This window comes from Poecilia latipinna, unplaced genomic scaffold (assembly GCF_001443285.1).
Source record: "Poecilia latipinna isolate Pla-1442-1.1 unplaced genomic scaffold, P_latipinna-1.0 Scaffold297, whole genome shotgun sequence".
Taxonomy (NCBI): Eukaryota; Metazoa; Chordata; class Actinopteri; order Cyprinodontiformes; family Poeciliidae; genus Poecilia; species Poecilia latipinna.
Window position 1 is genome coordinate 207,666 of NW_015112913.1, and position 20,210 is coordinate 227,875.

Below are 20,210 nucleotides of genomic sequence, written 5' to 3' on the forward strand. Positions count from 1 at the left end.
TCTGTTAAAATATGGAAAACAAACTTTAACAAGTTTTATTTTTACTGCTGTAAATTTGCTTTTTTATCCCAATTTTGTAGGGCAGCATTATTATAGTAAATCATAAAATAATTGTGTGCGGCATAGTGATAATCACCATGAACAAATGTGATTTTATGTCTTCAGTGTGCACTGAGCATGTGCAACAAATCACAGAGCAGACAGTTTCCTTGGCAGGGGGGACTCATTTAAGTACGCAGCAGCAACGTTTTCATAGATGCAGAACTAGAATAGGGCTGGCATGAGAACGAAACCACTGTACTGTAAAATCAGAAGGAAGTGTGTGTGTGTGTGTGCGCGTGTGTTTGACTGGTGGGATAAACAGAATGTTGCAGCCTGCTTCGGGCTCCTGTCTGAACATGTTTTGCTCACATACGATGGTATGAGCATGAAACATTTGTGCTATTTGATATCAGAACTCCACAAGCTGAAGTCCTCTTTGTAAAATTGGCATGATTAACTGTAGGTCATAAAAGCAATAAAGAATTTAATTCCATTTACCATTACTGTGCTTATCATACCTAAATTTATACAGATCCATAATTACACCATAACTATAGGATATATGTTTTTTCCCGTTAAGAAAAACTGTTGTTGAAATAACGCATGTCGGCACAATGCACGATACCAGGAAGGTTCCATTGCAACAGGTATGTGTGATCACAATGATAGAAATTATATCCCCTGATTGATTAGCCTCAACATCAGATACATTAAGTACATTATTTGGTAAGGTTTTTATATATTGTTCAGAATTAAGAACTAAAAACTGAGTACATCAATTCATGTTTAAAGAGGGGCAGGTTGCAGGACAGTGTTTCTTACCAACACCTGATTATCTGATCAACAGCAGACAATATCACCAATATAATGCTAAGATGGAAAGACATCAGCAAGGAGCTTTAGAGAAGTCATGTTTGCCAAACAATCTGGGAATGATTAAAAAGCAAATTTTAGAAAGTAACAATGTTACAGTGAGAAACATTACTTATAAGTCAGCCGGTCTTCCTAAGACAGAACTTCTCAGCTTATTAACCCAAATATATCTGGCTGCGTAAGGCAATGAGAATTTCCAAATAACCAAAAAGTTTTATTTCAGACTTCACAGACCTCAGTTAGAATGTCAGATGTTAAAGTTCATTACTGCACACTAAGAAAAAAGGGTTTTTTAGAACCATGATAAACCCTTTTCTCTCACAAACTATGATGTTAGTATGACTATCAGGCTTGCACACATGCATTTGAAAAAGCTAAAAGCATATTGAACAATGGATTTTGGAAAGATGAGACCAAAGTTAAGAAGTCTGCACAGAGCATATCAGCGCAAACACCCCATACCAACTGTAACCTGTCAAGTGTAGCTGACAATGAAAGAAATCTAGGTGCCCAGTCAAAGTCAAGATGCCAACTTGAGTGAAATGCTGTGGCAGGATGTTGAGAGTTGTGCAGAAACAAATTCCCACAAGCCTTACAAAACAGCAGTGCTGAAGGGAAAAGTGGGCCAAAATTCCTTCACAACGATATTGACTGATAAAGTTATACAAAAAAAAACGACAACTTCAAGGTGGTTCTCGAAGCTGGTAAGGCTGCACACACTCCTGTTCCATTGTAGTCTGTGTGTTTTCCATTATCCTCTGACGTGCCAAATGTCTGATGCAGAAGACATTTGAGCATGCAGAAGGCAGCCATGCAACATTATTTCTCTGATGGTGAAAAAGTTACCGGTAATGAGAGTATGAGAATACCCAATATTAAAAAATAAATAAAATACAGTAAACTCATATGTGTGAAATTTTAGATTTGAATGTGAGCATGTGGATATTTATGAGAAAGAGCTGCCGTTGCAAAGGCAATGGCAGCTCTTAAATACCACCAGAGGACAAGCCTGGAGGTAATCAGACCCCAGATCTGAGGTTAAGGCCACATTCAGAAGCAACCAGAAACAGCAACAGGAGATTCACAGAGCAAGGAGGGAGAGAGAGAGAGAGAGAGAGAGCAGGAGACCACAAGAATCAAAGTGCCGTGCTTGCCTGATGATGCATGGGGGACAGAGGGAGTGAATGAATGAGTTTGTGATGTTGCTGCACATTCCCCCGGCCCCACGTGCTCACTTTTCTCCTTCTTTTCTTTCTCCATTCTTCCCTTCCCTTTTGTTTTGTTTAAAATTTAACAAGGCCTGGAACAGCGGAGGGCTGAGACGGGCATCCGGGGTGTTCTGGCACAGCTTTGTGTCACATGCAGGGGCCATGTGAACAAAGTGGCACTGAGGGAGAAGTGGAGGGAGGGGGCGAGGGCAGCGGGGGTTTCAGAGGGGGGTGTAAGAGTAAAAGGGAGTGACAGTGAGAAAACTAAAGAGCAAACGCTTTCAACCAGATGGACAAGCAGTAAGCAATGCAAGAAAAGAAAAATTTAAATAATTAAAAAAAAAAAAAAAAACAAGCTGCAGTTGGAGTTGGAAGCTGGGCCATGCAAGACAAGCTTGTGCAAGGAAAAGCACGTGATGACGGAAAGTGACAGGATACTTCCTGGTACAACAGGTGCCTGTCAGTTTTTTTCCAGAACTTGGGTAATTATCAAACTGCTCCCACAGGAGACAATTCCCACGTTAATGATTGAGAAACAGCAGGAGTGTTTTCTTCCCAGTATATTTTGGAGGAAACTTACTTCTCCAGAATTCAGACGCACTGAGGTAACACTGGTGCCATTTAATGCAGTATAGCAGCCTCTTACCTTGTTTTCATAAATTTAGTGTTTTAAAAGTCTTTAAATTTACAGACTGACTTACAAAGTTTTAGAAAAGGGATACTTTAATGACAAACTGTTAAACCTTCAAAAGGCTGACTGTTTTTTTTTTCTAATAATAACAAGCTGATACAAAATATAAATGTTATAATATGATCTGTTACCTGATGAATCCAAGCATGTAATTTATGCAAGTTATAAGTTATGGAAGCGTTACAGAAGAGTCAAAGGCCACTTTTTGACTCTCAAATGTGACCAAATAATAATAATAATATTTTATTACAATTCTAATGTCAAATAATAACCGGTAAGTCTGGGTTCATAATAACAACCACAAGCGTATCACTCATAGCTTTAAGCAGCTGCTTCATGGTCTTGCAGAACATGTTTTATAAAAGAACTATTTTTGAATGCAGAGCGTTTCCTGTTATCACCTCTGCCTTCCCCCACATTTTAGTGGATATTAAGAAATCCTCTATTGAGAGTTAATCAAAAAACTAACGTTGCACATTAAAGGTGAGGAAAATAGAATGACGTGGATTTATCTGTCAAATGCAAAGTGAGCTGAAGTCCTCTGCAGCTGTAATATATGTAAATGTGCATGTGGCTGTATCACGGCAGCTCCTTTTAAGCCTTTTATCTTAGACTCACTTGCCAATGAGGAAGCATTAGACTTGTACTTCAGCATTTTCGGAGAAGTACAGATGAACTTTAAACTAGGTCAGTTCATACCAACAACTATGTCCTCTTTTATTAGGAACATAGCCCAAGCTCCACCCAAACAGTTTATCTTGTTGTATCCTGATGATGCAAACATAAAGTTGGCATCAGTCTCCTCACACTTCAGTAACAATCATTGTTTGCTCAATCGAACTAACGTCTTTTTTTCCTGACAGGTCTTTTTTTATTTTTTGGCTCTGATGGCTAAATATTTAATTTAGCAGACGAAACCCTGCGAATACAGTTGTTGTCTTTTTGTTTTTTTGCGTTTGCTCACGGAACGTTAGATAAAATGAAATGCTAAGAAGCAACAGCGCAAAAACCCCTCTCTCGAGACCCTGGCTTTGTACAACAAATCAGCATAAGCACCAGTGGAGTGGTGGTATTTAAAAACCTCCCATCCAGGAACTGACACACTTCTGTCCTGTACACTAGCAGGCATGCGGGCCTCGTGTTCCCTAATCGGGATTTTTGGGCCTCTTTAATGCAGAGAGGTGCAGATGTTGTCTGTTATTAGGCTGTGCTGTTGCTGATCAAAGCCGCGGATAGTGAGCCCCTGCTGGCGTGGCTCTAATCCTCCCTCATGCATGCAGTCCAAACTGCGGCTGGTGCTCAGGTCGAGAACAGTCGGTCTTCCCCATGGAGGGATCCTTTTCAATGCCTTTGCTGATGGGCAACAACAAGTTCAACCATGTGAGGATTTTGGGGAGCAGTTGGCAAGGGCAGCTTGGAAGACAGCTGAGAGGTCAGGATTCTCCCACAAGGCCAAAGAAGCCGCTTTACTTACAGCTAATTTTCCTAGATCTATGTCTAAGAGGTGCCTGCTTAGCCTGACATTGTTTAGCCTAGATTTGGTTGCTAAGAGCAAAGCGAGGAGGACTTTAGTTAAATCATTTCCCCTTCTGTTTCTGCCAACTTCCCTGCCCCAAATACAGCTATGCATTCTGTTAATGTATTTCTCCTTAAATGGGAAGAAGAAAATATGGGGACTAGGCGCTGGCCAATTACCGTTTCAAAGGTATACCAAGATAAAAAGAAGTTAGGATTTCAAGACAGCTGTGACTTTCCATCCCTTATAGTTTAAAGTCAATTTAATGATGTGTGACTTTGTGGAGAATTTAGCAACGTAGGGCTGCTTCTTCCCACCTGTTAATGCACACTGCTGGTCAGCTGGCTGAGGGAACGCTGCACTTATCCCTTGCTTGCAGGAAAGACAAATTTGCTTGTTTGGAAAAGTGTTGCAAAAAATAGATAATCTTAACTAAAACACCATCACCCATCACTCTTGTTGATGTAAATAGCCATAGAGGCATTTTTTAAATAAAATGAGGAACTTGAAACTTTTTCACAAAACTTTTTCTTTCTTTTTTTTTTTTTTTTTAGAGGAAAACAACTTATACAGAAAGAGCAATTAACCTGCAAGCACTTCAGCTTTATATATGAGCAAGAATCTTATTCCGACAAGCCACATGCCCCGATTTTAGTAATGTGCAAGCTGAGGATGAAGCAACCTGTGAATAATGATCATCTTGAAAACTTAAATTGCCAAGAATCTCGTTATATCCCTTATTGAAGTTTCTCATGTGATGATTTTCCATGCAGGTTTGCACCACATAAACACAATATTCTGCTGGTATTGCATTAACTGGTCAAATTACTCTGCAAAGTGCAGGGACAATGCAGAAAACTTAATGTTGTGATTTGTGCATTACTGCATTGGATGCCCCTTTTTAATGGTTACCCATTTAGTCGATGTAACATTTTTGTTGTAATTAATGTACATCATATCATATGACGTAATTAATGAAATACCTCAAATCAAAAAAACTAAAAGTGACTGTAAAGAAACAGGGTGCAGGCAGGCTAACTATGCAGATATCTTGAAAAATAAATCAGCAACTATCAACTTGCTATACTTCTGTCTACTGCTACATTTAGCTTGTTTGCATTGCATTTTTATACTTCAGTCTATTTATCTAAATCAAAATAAAGAACTTACAGGAATTATAAACTCGTGGAACAATTGTATGTTATTTTAACAGTAAAATAAATGGTTGCTTTTCTTATATAATTATATATACATTTTTGTTGTACATTTTTGTGTAAGCAGACCAGGGTCATACCATCCCACACCCAAGAGACAATTTACAACCTCCTGGTACAGTAGCTGTGTTTTGTCATGTCCCTTCATGAATGCTTTTAAAGGCATTTATGAGGGCGACCAGCAGATCTTGGAATGGAAGGCAATAATATAGAGGAAAACAGAGATATGGGAAGATAAATGGAATCTGTCAGATGGTGTGAGGGAGGAGGAGATGCAAGAAAAGATAGCGAGAGGAGGGGGAGGTGGATCGATCATGAGAGAAATTGAGAGAGGGAGGAAGATTTGGTCTGAAAGTAGAGAGGGGATGGAATGTCGGCCATGAAGGCAATCTATATTAAACAAAAACAGTTCTGTTAGCTGTAACACCCAGGAGCTGAAAATGCTATCCTCTCAAAGTCTGACTCAGCTGATGCACAGATCCAGCTGAAGATTCAGCTTGATTTGAACAACTTGCACATAAAAAAAAACAAAAACAAAAAAACAGTCCTAATCCTTGTAAGGTGTTCATATTTTGGTTACACAGCCACTGTTGTCTGTATTTTACAGTTCAAATTCAACACAAAAAAGGATTTTTACATTAACATACAAAAGCATGTTCATTTCACTTCAATTCCATCAAAAGAAACAGCAATATGGTTGATCTTTTTTTTTGCTTTTTAACTTACAAAAAAAAATACTACTTGTTCATGTTTGTTTTATGACAAAAACCATATACATTTTAAAAATAAATTTCTATTCAACATGAATTCACATGTATTTCTGTAAGCCTTTATAACAAGTTATTGAATGCCAAACTTAGACATTTTCCTAACTCTAACCATTGCAAATATATTCCTAAATCCTAACCTTTACCAAAACTTTTTTTTTTCTCACTGTTCCTCAAACCTAACTAGTAGAGCGCAGTGCAATTGAACAAAATAAAGATCAGGAAAATGTCCTCAGTTTCCACGAATGACCTCCCTTTGTTGGTGAAAATGGTCCTCTATATGTAGTATACACATGCACACACACAAACCCAGAGGACCCCCACCTTCCACTTCTTCCTCCCACACACACACACACACACACACACAAGCCCACACACAAACAACAGGCCTAGAAAGAAGCACAGCATGAAGACACACACTTAAATCAGCTCTGGGTCTGGTGGACCCGAACACCCTGAAAGTAACGTAAATGTATAGGGAGGGTGTATAGTGGGTGGTCATCAATTTCTTTTTCTGATTTATGTTCTTCACTGAAAAATGACCCAAGGCCAATGAGTCTCAGTTTGAAAAATTAATTACTTTGATTTGCTTTGCTACAATAAAAAGAGAAAACAGGTCCCACAGACCTGAACATCTAACAGGGGGTAAAATACAAGAAAAAACATTTTGCTTACTTTGCTTGCTTTTTCTGAGAGAAAATGCTTCACAGTGGCTAAATGACATGAGAAATAAACTTGAGGTCTGAAACGTGTGAAATTTTATGCCATAATTATACAATGCCTGCTAAAGGCCATTTCAAAATACTTTTAGCAAGCACAATTAAAGGTATGAATTGGGGAGCCTTAATTCTGCAAATGATATTTGCAGATTCCTTCACATACAGTGGGGATAAATGATTATTCAAATCTAATAAATCTCAGAGAAAATGACACCTGAACATCAGACTTCATAATAGATTATTTCAACATACCAAAATGCAAACGAAGGAAACAAAATGAGGGGATATTAACACAATGGACAGCAGCTTTCAAAGAACAAATGGAAATGACAACAACAACAACAAAAAAAGAAGACTCTACAGCTTGTTGGGAATTTGAAAATTATTTTCATAGAAGTGCAAAAAAGTGCGAGTGTGGGAGCAATCTGGCGCGCTGACTGTACAAAAGGAGCGACGTGGCACAGACAAGACAGAGAGACTGGTTCTTCACTTAATAGCTGCCACAGAGCCTGCTGGAGAAAGCTGGGAGCTTCATTAATAAGCCTTTAAACCCTGCAGAGACGTTTTAAGTCATCACGCCACTGGCTGCTGCATCCTCAGACATTCCCAGAGGCAACAAGGCAAATATGGAGTTCACAGCTGAGATTTCAGAACGATCTGCACAAGTAAGTTTCACGACGACTGCTTTTGAAAACGACAACATGCTGTTGCTGTTTTCTTTCATTTATGAGGCCATATGCCATCTATCTCTCTCAGCTACACTGAGAAAATGTTTTTGCATTTTGAATTAGTATTGTAATCTGAACAAAGGAAACAAAATTTGTGTTTTTAAACTAAGCATCATCTTGGAGTTGCACACTTATTAAAGCTTCTAGCGATCTGCTATCGAAACATAAACTCTAAACAGGTTTCTAGTGATGAGGAAAGTCATAAGGGAGTACATGAGGCTTATTGTAAGTGTGAGGCTTCTTCTTGCTTCTTGACTTGACAGTCATTTACTGTTCAGATTCATAAAACTATTAAACTTGCAAATTAAAATAAAATGCACTTGGAGTTAACCCAGATACTCCTGGAAATGTCTGCTGAGGAATTTGGCTTGAGCTCAAAGTAATAAACTCGAGATATTGTCGGGATTTGCTGAGTAAGAAGTTCAATAACAGTGAGCCAACAAGCACTAAAATATTATTTATTTCAAGGCAAGAACATTGGCAATGAATTTTTGATGTAATAAAAAAGTAATGCACTATAAATGTTATTTTGAGAAACCAAGCTTCACAGTTATAATGGTTGAGTGCTATATATAGGTCCTAGTGCACCTATTTCTCATGAAGGAAGAATCATCATGAGCATTCCCACTGCGCATTACCGCTTTGTTCTGCAAGAATCATTTTTCATGCCAAGCTTGGTAAACAGTGACACATTGTGAAATTGCCACCAGCTTTGATACACAAAAAGTAATACCTTATATGTTTCTAGGTCAAGAAATCTACGAGGTTTTAATTACTCTTTTTAGGAAAAGCACTGTTTTCAAAATAGTTCAGAAACATTTTGTATTTAAAAATCTCATTCATGGTGGGTGAAAACACCAATCAAAGCAGTAGATACTCTCAAATCATTTTCTACTGCATGATTTTACACATATGGGCAATTAAACCGTAACTGTAAAAAAAAAAAAGAGAACAGACATCAAATCTCCAGAAAAGCCAGACTTTATATAGTTGTGAAATTGTGTACTTGTCTGGAACATAATTTGCATGAACTACTTAACTTTTAGTTTCTTTCTTTTTTTTTTAACCAATCTTTCTTATGACAGATTTTTTTTTCTTACTTCTTTCTTCTCTAATAAAGCTGACCAGGCATTACAAGAGACTCCTCTGTGGGCAGTTCTGAAAGGATCCCTCATCGGCCTGCCAAAGAGGACAGCGGCCCTTTGATCTAGTCGTCCTTCTATACATGTGTGTGCATGAGTGCGTGTGTATGAGGGGCAAAGTGTGTTTTCTCATCTGGCCTCTGCAGAATCGGTTCACTCGAAGCATGCCCTGACCTCTTCCAAGTCAAACCGATCTTTGCATTGTCCAGACAACCTGGCATAATGCACCATGGCAACTGTTCCATTTAACAGGCTCTTTATATCTTAGTACTGCAAGTCTAATCATGCGGAGTACCTCATGTGTCACTCATATTAGCACCATAACAAAGCATACTGCCTTTCTATTAAATGTATTTGTGTACCAATAAAATTTGCATTACACTGTTGTTCAGCAACTAGCTAATTATGCATGGTTTGTATGTTGGACTTCTTGTATCAAAGGTCGCTCAGCGTGAACAGCCATGCAGAGAGAGAGAGAAAAAAAAAAGGCCTCTGGAGTGACAGGGGACCGGCCTTGCTGTCAGCCGAGGTCAGTCGTATCTTCCCTATCTGTTTAGAACAACCATTCAAAACAAGCTCTACATGTGTCTGCACACTATCACTCTCATGCATCCCCGCCTCCAAAATCCCCTTCCTCCACTTCCTGCTCAGCAGACGTGCCTAACATTCTAGAGAAGCCAGCGTACATTCCTCACATGCTTCAGCTGCATAAAGAAATGGTCAACAGACATGTCACAAGGGCATCGGTCCTTCTTTCTCAAATGCAGGACAAGCTTGTGTGTCTGAGAGTCCTAGTCATTGTCCTTTCACATATGTGCTTGGAAGTTAGGTCACTTGCAGAATGAGCAGCCCGGGTTTTGAGTGGCGCTCTCGAGAGTAGGAGAGCTGGAGGCTATCTCAAGTGACCGCTGCTGAGCTGTCTCACATGGGATGTAGAGGCATTACCTTATGAAGAGCATCAAGGCATCTTTGGCCCACTGCATCGTTTGATCTCCCTACACAGGCTCATGTATGCTTCATCTGAGACATTGTTTTTAATGCACATCCCAATTAACTTCCATGAATTTTTATATAGCCAATCATGTAATGTCATCCTAACAAAATCAATCCTGCACACCAGCAAGGAAGTTTAAGAATCACCACAGGTTGTAGAGTGTGTGTGATTGCGAACTCAAAATCATGAGGCCATTTTTAGCTTACGGGAGCTCTCCATATGTCAAACTTTAGTGCCAACAATTGCTCATCAAACATCTTTACCAGACGCACATTTCAGCCACCCCTGGCTCCTCTGCCAACAATTGTAGCAATACTGGTGAAGAAAAAGGGGGCTTCCTGCGCTTTGGCGGAGCAGCACGTTAACTCAGCTTGGCAAGCAGTAAGTGTGACAGTAGTTGTGCTGGATGCCAATAGGACAGGCATTGCGCAGCATCTCAATGACTTAAACTCACAGAGTCCACAGAGGGGGTTTATGGTCCTCCCAGGCCATACCGCTCCCACCGCTATTCTCCATCCAACCACAAAGGCATTCAGGCTTTTCATTTGGATGATAATGGGCCAAAAGCCGGAAAGGGCCCCTTATGTCTGCACACCATAAGTTGTGCTGAATGCCTTTGTGGCAGTGTCATGCATGTCCATGGGAGCAAAGTGGGCTGCTTCAGGCCAACAAAGACAGTTAAAGCCGGAAGAAATGAAAAATAAATACGTTGATTGATCAAAGGAAGTTCCTGAGGCAAGGTAAATTTAGACAAGTGCTAACAACCTCTGCATCACAATCACGGCTCATTGTGACCAATGAGCAAACAAAGTCAGAGTAGGAAATATTAAATAACATCCATCCAAAGTAGAGATGCAGCAATTAGTCATCCCGGTATTGGAAATTGACAATTTCTCCCATTCCTCTGATCAGTAATCATCAAGTCAGTTACTGAACAATGTGATTTTTTATTTTTTATTTTGTGCATCCATCTCCCACCAAAAGCCAAACGTGTGTACTTTGATGCACTTTCGAGTTTTAATACAAATCAGATAAAGGTTAGGTACATAAACTTTGATGAATAAACTGTGAATCTTGTAATTCCTTCATTTCCTGTTTGATTCAAAACTCCTGCCTCCAAGAAGAAAACTGTAGCTGTAATAATCTGAATCAGAAAGTCACATTTCTACAAGAACAAACAAGAATGGAAATCAGCATTAGCTGCCAAAAACTTGATGAGTGCATCTCTAATCTAAAGTAACATAGCATGCATCTTGCCAGAGAAGCACTGTTTGTAGAGAAACAGTGCTTGAGAAATCAACAGAATGATGTGTACCTCAATTAGGCCTAGATACAGGTTAACAAGCAGTTATAAACACAGCAGAATTAATTGTCATAATAAGAATGCATTCTCAACAGGTTTTGGTGCGAGCAGAAACACAATATGTAAAAATTTACCTGCATAAAAACGTAACAGGGAACCAATTTCTGTGTTGAGTCCTTCCTCTTGAACTCTCCAAGGGTCCTTAAATCCAAGCTTAAACAGAAATTCATTCTGGATCTGCAGAGGCCTCTCATCTGGACTTAGCCTCCTCACAGCCTCACCATGCAGCTGAACATACAGTGTGGGGCTGGTATCACTACAATCTCCATTTTGGAGTGCTGTCGGCTCCTGTTTCACAGCATCTTGACCACAGTCTTGAATGCCAGGTGTAATATCTGTTGAGCAGAATCTTGACAATGAGCCGCCACTACTGCTGGGTGGCAGGCTGCCCAAACTGTGCGAGTTCAGTCTGCTGTCAGGACCCACGTTTTTCGTCATGTCATTTAAATGCCCCATGCTGCACTGCGTGTAGCTCGCAGTGACAGCTGAGATGCCATTGCTGTGGTCAATGCCTGAGCCAGACACTAGACAGTCGAGCTCCAGCTCGTCTGAGGAACTTCCATACATGTCGTGGCCCTCTGTGGCACTGTCAAACGAGGGGCTGAGGATGGATGCTTCTGTTCCCAGGATCATGTCGTCACTCAGGGAGTCTCTGTGCTCACTGAGCCGGGCCCCTGAGCTCAGGTCATCAAACGCACTGCTCTCCACATCTGAGCCAGAGTTTAATCCGTAGCTGTCCACGCCATTCCTATGCTCCGAATCGTCATCATTATGGATATCCATATTGGAGTTCAGGTCTGACAGCGAGCAGGTTATGTTATCCTGTGACTCTGATTCGGGGGTGAAAAGTTTCCCATCAACTTCCTGTTGCTTTTGCCTGTCATCTGCATTCTCCATAAGCAGCAGCCTCAATCTGTCACCGGGGTGCCCACTCACTTCTGCAGATCCTAAGGAAGTCTGCTGGTTGCACTTTCTTAGTGACCCGTCTTTCGCATGAAAGGAATCGTCATTAAATTCACACTTCACATTGCAGTTGCCATTTTGGTCAGTCTTGGAGGTATCTTTACAAAATATGCGCATCACCGAGCTCGACTTGCTGCAGAGTTTACTCAAACGGAGCGCCACCTCGCCGGCTGTGTTGTCCATAGTGCAAAGGACTGGCCTGGGATATGAGGACGTCAGCCTGTCGTGTACGTGAATGCAGCCCCGGTGTAAATCCGCTCTCACCCACTCGCGATCCGCTGGCTGCAGCTGCAGGTTCAGGCGGTGCTTCAGCAGGGTCTTCCTGTCCAGGCTCCGGGTGTGAAGGGACGCGGAGGATAGGGCCGAGCTCATCTTCGCAGTGACAGCTGAGCTGGCGGCGGTAGTTGTTGCTGCAGCTGCGGCAGAGAGGTTCCTCTTCAAGCGCCGCCGTCTCAACAGGAGGGAGCTGGAGTTACTGGACGAGCCCCGGCCATTAGACGCCACGGCCCGGTTTGACGCACTAGTCACCGGCATGGAGGCGGAATGAGATAGGCTATTCCCGTTCTTAGTCTCAACGCGGGAGGGTGCCGACCGTCTACCGCCATCATCCGCTGGAGTCCCCCGGGCGACAGACGGCCCGCCGGACTTCTTCATTAACTTGGTCGCGCCTCCATCTGACGGCGCATCCTCGGCGACAGCCTGCACACTTTCCATCTCTGTCAGAGAAAAGTACCCCCCACTCTCAATAAATAGCGGTGCGCAGTGGGTTATTCCTGAAACCCCCTACATTTAAAAGCCTTAAAATGTCCCCGACGTGATAAATGTCCGCCAAATAGGCGGCGTTGCCGAGTTATGCCCTTAGTTGTCATTCACTTCTCGCCGTCTTTTCCCCGTCGAAGTGCTCTCCGCGGTTCCAAAAAAACATTTTACCCGATTAAATTCGCTGGGAAGAGGCAGGGCGCTAAGGGGGCAGATCGGGGCGGAGACGTGACTGTACCGTGCGTCCCAAAATACAGTGCTAGAATATGAAATGAACGTCGGCAGACCTCCTACGCAAATACTGGCTGATATATATTCATGAGGAGGGCACAAGATGGGGTCGCTAACAACAACGCAGGGAATTCTGGGAAATGTGTTCGCCACAATAAGAGTTCTACTGAGGAAAAAATGCAAGAAATACGTTTCCCATAATTCCTTTGTTCTATTTCAGTTGAGCTGGGCGGTGAACTGAGGAGAGGCGTAAACATAGCTCCTATAAATGTTTGGCATTAGCCTGAGGCAGTCGTATGCTATAGTTTTCTTTACTTGTTGCGTGAACTCTGTTTGCAATGAAAATGAAAGCATAATTTGCCGACAGCGAACTGCTATCTAAGCTATTCAAAAAACGCACCCATATTTTCTAATAATTCAACAAAAACAGCCTGTTTATTTCATTGTATTGCAAATAATTGACATTCGAATCCATGGCTAAAATAAACTTGGTTGTATATCTTATTTGCGACTAGTGGTGGCGAGTGAAACTACCTCGGCACCATCTCATCAGGACGCCATTTCACAAGGCCACGGCTCAGATACGCTCTCATCTTGTTGTATTTGATGCCATCTAGTGGAGAGGATATTGTATTTTTTTTTTCTCTAAATTCAGCAAGAAAAAAGCTGAAGCACAATTTCAAAAATAGTTATTTTATTGTTTGTATTGGTGCATTTGTATAACTTGCTTAGCTGAAGAAACATGATAAAAACACCACTTTTAAGCCCGTTTTCTGTGCCACCATATAAGATTAAAAAGTACCATAGTTAATTTCAGAGTAGTTAAAAATACCCAGAGATTATTACATTTGTGCCCTTTTATTGTCTCACTGTACTATTTAACTAATGAAATTATTGTATGATTTAAAATTTTCAGGCTGGGAAATGAAAAGATCTTCCATTTGGAACACATAATTTTGACCTGTTGTAATTTGTTAGGGTTAAAGACTTACAGTTCACATAATGCTTCAATATCTTGCAGAGTGAGAGACCAGTAACTTGGCAATCTAGTTATTGCAGTGTCTTGAAACAGTATTCACACATCCCCTGAATTAAAAAAAAATGTGGCAATTTATGCTATGGATCAACACAAAGTTCTACATAATTTTGATAGAGAAGCAAAACAATTTATGTTTTTCATTCAAAACCCCCTCTGAAAGAACTTCTTCCAGACTCCTCTGTACTTAGATTCACTCATCTTGACCCTGCAGCCCTGATCAGATTCCATATCCCTGCTGAAAAGCACATTCCCTACAGCATGACACTGCCACCATCAGTTCACCATGAGCGTGTTTGCAATGGATTTAAGTGAAATGCAAATGCATGTCACAATTTCCACATCAATTGTAAAAACATAAACTAAACATTTGCACTATTTCCTCCACTTAACTATGCACTATTTCACACATACAATCTAAATGCTGTATATTGAAGTTTTAACTCAGTGGTTGCAACAAGCAAAATGCAAAAGTGGTAAAAATAATTTAGCAAAGCATTATTTATAGCAAATAGTTTAACCTCCCATTATAACATTGTTAATGTCCATAAGAAAAAGATAGTAAAGCCTTGTTTTGACACCTGATGTGTTGTAATTGTCCCCTACCACATCTCTGGAATGCCTCAGGTTTAAGTCGGTGAATAATTCTTTGAAATGCAAGCAATGTCTAATGCCAATGTGTTAATACCCTCCTTAGTTGGTAACAATTATCAATGTTTATTAATAAATATCCCAAGTTATCTTTTTTTAAGTTATTTTAGAAAAAGCCCATTTTACTCTAAAAAAATCTGACATGCCATAATACGGACACCCTTCTGATTTCAAAGATTCCTCACTTAATTTTTCCAATTAGAATCAGTAATTCACTGTTTCAAGCATTTTTACTCCTTTACTGATGCAAATATCAAATCTGGGCCATTAGGTTTATGTCACTCATCAATATTGGGATTAATTGAATATGCAATTAGTATGCAAGTTGCTTTTTGGAAATTAGCATTAGTATGCAAATAATGTATTACATATTTCAAAAGTACTCTGTCTCAAAGGAAGAAAAAAAAAGTACATTCAAATGCCTAAAAGTCAAGACTTTTAAATATGTTAAAATGACAAGTCAAACTATTTAAGTGCATTCAGAAATAGAATTTTATTGGCATGATGTGTTCCTTACATGGTATTCTGCATTTCAGGAATTAAAAAACAAAAACAAAAAAGACTACTTTGAGTCACACCGCCAACTTGTTAAAGGAAACCGATTATTGCTGATATCATGTTCCTTGATTCCAGCAAAATGCCAAACCTCATGCTTGATCCACTGGCTCTGGTCGTGTTATAGCAATTTCAAAATACTGCATGTTCATTTCTATAACGCTCCATTTTTCTGAATCTGCGAATATTTTTTCTTTTAAAAAGGGGACCAACTACAGTTCTGCAAAAAGTGAATTCAACATAAAACACCGCATGTGTGTGTAAGAAGAGATGGCCTAATCCAATCAGGATTGTTTTCCACTAAGTGGTATGGATAAGAGTGATGACTGGAACAACACCCCTTTTCTGGCATATAAAACACATGCAGAACAAAGAAATGTAATGTTTTTCATCCCCAGATGCCATCAGTTCACCCAACACTGCTTAGGTTTTTAAAATAATACAGAACCCATGTTCCTTTACAGAGATGAATCACAATAGGAACAGCTTCTAATCTCTGCAGCTGATGAAAATTTCTTTTGCAACTTTTAAAGTAATACAGCATAAAAAAATAAAAATAAAAAAAATAAGCAAAAAGCATAAGTCTTGAAATACTGGCATAGGGATCAGTTATCAGAAAAAAACAAAAAACTTACAAATTTGAAAAAAATAAAATAAAATAAAATAAAATGAGCTGAACTCTTAACAGTACATAAGCAGTAAAAGGTCTTCAAAATAGTCACTCAGAACAGGATAAAGTCAGAGCCCGTTAAATACAGTGTGCATCACAAGCCATGACACTTTCATTGCACCTTGTCCGAACGTGTTGGTAAAGCTATCCAGGCAGATTTTACGTGGTCCTTTAAGGAAAAATGGCTCTGCAAAAACTCTGAAGCAAACATCCATATAAAACAAACTGGTAGACCCTGAAGACAGAAGCGTGTCTGCACAGAAAAAAAAAACAAAAAACATACAAATGGTGGGGGGAGAATTCATCTGAACCTCCTCTCTACAAAGGGTATTGCTTTGTTAAAAGCTTCAGGGACATACCGTGAGTATAAAATTAAAGTGTATATTACAGTGCACATTTCGAGCCAAGAATAAACATATATAAGCAAACACACGTAAAAATAATAATAATAAAAGAGAAATGTGGCAAGCGATCACTTAATACTCTCTTCAAAGCGCTGGAATGCATACAGACATTTAAATTAGGTGTTCATGGCTGAAGTGCTTCTATTAAAAACATTAAAATTGACCAACTTAAAAAAAAAAAAAAAAAAAAAAAGATTGTACACTAAAAATCAGAAAATTTCTGTGAGCTGCAAATTTAACTGTAAAATGCATAAGACATTAATAAAAGTCATCTAAACATAATTTTTTTTTAAATTCCTTAAATTTAACCTTCCTTCTTCAGTATCAACAAAATATACATCTGGAGAGAGTCTGGCAATTGTCCAGACTCTCAAATTCACAGTTAGCAATTAGATGTCAGCATTGCTGGTTACAGTTAGAATTGCACATACAGAGGACCGGGATCAGGACTACATTGGACTCACATAACTCCAGAGGGCGCTGTAGTCTGGGAAAAGCAGAAAGAAAAAAAAAAGAAAAAACAAAAAAAAAAAATTGCACATGATTCTAATGCTGGAGGCTTTTCCTCCTTTATGTTTCTTTCTAAAATCCCAGCAGGAACAGTAAAGATGGAGTCTCTTCTCACTTAATCAGCTTGGAACAATTAACTCTCCATCCTCACTCAGGATTGTCCACAAGAGCTAAAAAGAGTTCATAGTGACAGCCTAATGGAGAGGAGGGGATTAAAAACATGTCCACTGAGACAAGTCCACTGGTGTTGTGGTGGTGTTGAACCCAAGTAGGTTTTGCTGCATGTGTCAATCAACTGCAAACAAGGACTCTTCGGCTGTCCAGTCTCCACACCACTGAGCGCCAGCCGGAGAGCTCAGCGGAGAGGTTTAAGAGACAGTTGAATGAGCCCCTTACAGGGGCAATGTGCATTACCTAGAGTTGTTTTGTGCTACTATAAGGGACTGAACAGTGGCTGTCAGCATCTTGTTGTGCAGCGCTGACTCAGATGTGTAAATCCTGAAAAGGCATTTCAGAATACATGGCCTTATTGAAGAGACGGGCACCGTTTTACTGTCCAGCACTTAAGGTTCTCCAGAGGAGCAAACTGGATTGCTTGAGACAGTTGTGGTCTACTAAGGTCTGTGAAACCTGTAAAAAAAAACAAAAACAAATAAAAAAAATGTTTTAGCTGTATTATTAAAACTATGCTCAAATTCATTACCCAATAAACGACAAACATCAACACAAAGCAGAAAAAGTGAATAAGTGAAGTGGTTGCAAGTCCAGTTAAAGTGGACGGAGAACATCAGTTAACAGGAAGTCTTGACAGCTTATCGGATTTAGGACTGGACTTTAACTGGGCACCTTTGTAACACTTTATCCTTTGATCTAATCCATTCCATTGTTGCTCTAGTCTTCTGTTAGAGGCAGCAAAAGACCACAGCCATATACGTTTTCTTCCAAGGTTGCCCTGCATTTATCTTCAGCCATCTCCCAGTCGTCTTTATTTGGCTTTTCTGTCCCTGCTGAAATAATAATAAAAAATAAAAAAAAGCGTCCCTGTAGACAGGCTCAGATCTGGTTGGTCTCGTCTGATAAGCACAACATTTTCCACATTTTCTGTATCCCCTACATGGATTGTGGTAATCTGCTTCCTTCTTACCACTCTTCCAAAAAGGTCAGATTTGTGAAGTTCAAACAGATTCTCCCATCCGAGCTATAGATCTGCAAGGGCCCTCCAGACTAACCCTCTGATTAATGCCCTCCTTGACTGGGCAGCAGGTTTTGGTGGACAGCTACAACTTGGTGGGTTTGCAGTAGGGATCCAATCTTTCCATTTTCAGACAATGGAACAAACATGGCTGTGTGAGACATCCAAAGCTTATTAGATGGTTTTGTAACCAAATCCAGCATCAAACAGCCTTACAAACTCCAACACACCTTCACAAAATACTATACTGAGATTACATTACACACAAGTAATGTACCTCTGCAAGATACTGTAACAATAGGGGTACAATAATTTAAGGAAAGTCGGATGCAAAATTAATTTCTCCAATTACCTGGTTAAATGACGACTTGACTCATGGACTTCCATCTCGTTGCTCTTAAAATCATTGAGTTCTTTCCTGATTGCTGCCTGTAGACATGAAACAAGATTCAGAAAAGTAGCAACAGCTTTTCAGAAAAAAAAACAAAAACAAAAACAAAAGAAAAAAAAAAACAACAACCCTGCAGTCTCTAAGCCATGTACTCCAACACTTTTTTGTGCACTTCATGCATTATTTATACTTCACTCAAGGCCATGAACAATTCCACTGAGTTCACCTTCCACACCATAAGACCCGCATATTTTCCCTCTGCAGACAATCATGAGCCCTAATATGATAAGCAGTCCTCTTCTGGTCCAATTATGCCTCTATGAATAAATTTAGGAAATTCAACATGCCTAAAAAACATCCTTTACAATAGCCACGACAATTCATTCACACACACGATTCATTGGCATGTCATGTTCTCTCTCCTTTCCTATTTTTAACAGTGGCTAAGACAAATGGGCCTCAGTGTTATATAATAAGTATAGGTTTGTTAAACAGTAAGTCATAGATTACTAATTACAAGTTTCTTTACACTTTGATCAACTTATACTTTGTCAATTACATTTAATAAGAATTGTTAATGGTGCCAATACATGCAGCTTTTTATAATCAATTAATATCAAATGTATTTTTTTAGTACAATTTCAGGTGCAAAATGATGGTCCTACACTATAGTCTTTTCAGTCCTACACTATATATATATATATATATATATATATATATATATATATATTTTACCCAGGGGTTTTGCATGTGGAGATGGAATCATATCTGTAAACTCAGTCAATTTTTAATTCAAGTCACCCAAACTAGAAATGCCTGTGTGTGCAGGTTTATAAAATACAGTTTACTTTTTGGTCTTATTTTGATGACTCTGAGTTCTGCTTCTAAACATCAAATTTATACTAAGGAATTGTGGTTCTTAGACAAAGGCATAAAAGCAAACATCGAAGCTAGGTTTCAGCAGTAGTAGTAGTAGTAGTTCAGGAGTGGTTTCGGTATGCTTGTTAATTAGGCAAGTCACATCAGCCCTCACCCTCTGAGAAGTTTCGAACCCAGCTCACATACCGAGCACGGTGTTACTGCGTCAGGAGTCCATGTCCGCTGAATTTACTGCCTTTATGAGATGCGTCTTCAGCACCGGAAAAGTTCAGGACATAAATCGGTTTGCCAGGGGGACTTTAAATCCAATTTAAAATGTTACGTGTGACGGCAATCCAGCAAGGTGATGTTATTGCTTTACTATTTAACATGACTCAGGGGGACATCTTCAGCCTCAGGGAGCAAGTACTGAGGACAGCAGAACAAAAACGCTCTACCCAATGAAAGAAAAAGGAGAGGAAAACGTCAGCAGAACGGCACCACGGTTAGGGGTCCCGAGGCGTGGTTTATCCAATTATTCTCTTATGTAAGGGACTTGGTTGCGTAATAAAAATGCTGATTCCCTATGATGTTCTTGAGAGTTCCTCAGGTGTGACCTGGGGTGCTCTGAGTCACGAGTCAGCAAACTGAAAGACGGTAGAAGATGAGCTCAGCACAAGTCTGGCTCTCATTAAAAGTCAGCGGCGTAGATCGGTGGACAGTCAGCAGCAGC

General features: G+C 39.8%; 2 protein-coding genes across 4 annotated transcripts in view; both read right to left on the reverse strand.

The window, feature by feature from the left end:
- The window catches only part of phlpp1 (PH domain and leucine rich repeat protein phosphatase 1), a 65,347-nt gene extending 52,065 nt beyond the window's left edge, over nt 1-13,282 (reverse strand). The window contains exon 1 of the mRNA XM_015034390.1: nt 11,332-13,282. Within this exon, the coding sequence (XP_014889876.1) occupies nt 11,332-12,934 (1,603 nt within the window). The 5' untranslated portion in view covers nt 12,935-13,282. The remainder of the gene's footprint in view (nt 1-11,331) is intronic.
- Nucleotides 13,283-15,371: 2,089 nt separating this feature from the next.
- Nucleotides 15,372-20,210, reverse strand: part of LOC106948618 (phosphatase and actin regulator 1-like) — a 59,282-nt gene continuing 54,443 nt past the window's right edge. For all 3 annotated transcript variants that reach the window (XM_015034395.1, XM_015034396.1, XM_015034394.1), the window contains exons 11-12: nt 18,581-18,657; nt 15,372-17,666 (exon numbers count right to left, since the gene is read on the reverse strand). In XM_015034395.1, coding sequence (XP_014889881.1) covers nt 17,651-17,666; nt 18,581-18,657 — 93 coding nt within the window. In that variant the 3' untranslated portion in view covers nt 15,372-17,650. The remainder of the gene's footprint in view (nt 17,667-18,580; nt 18,658-20,210) is intronic.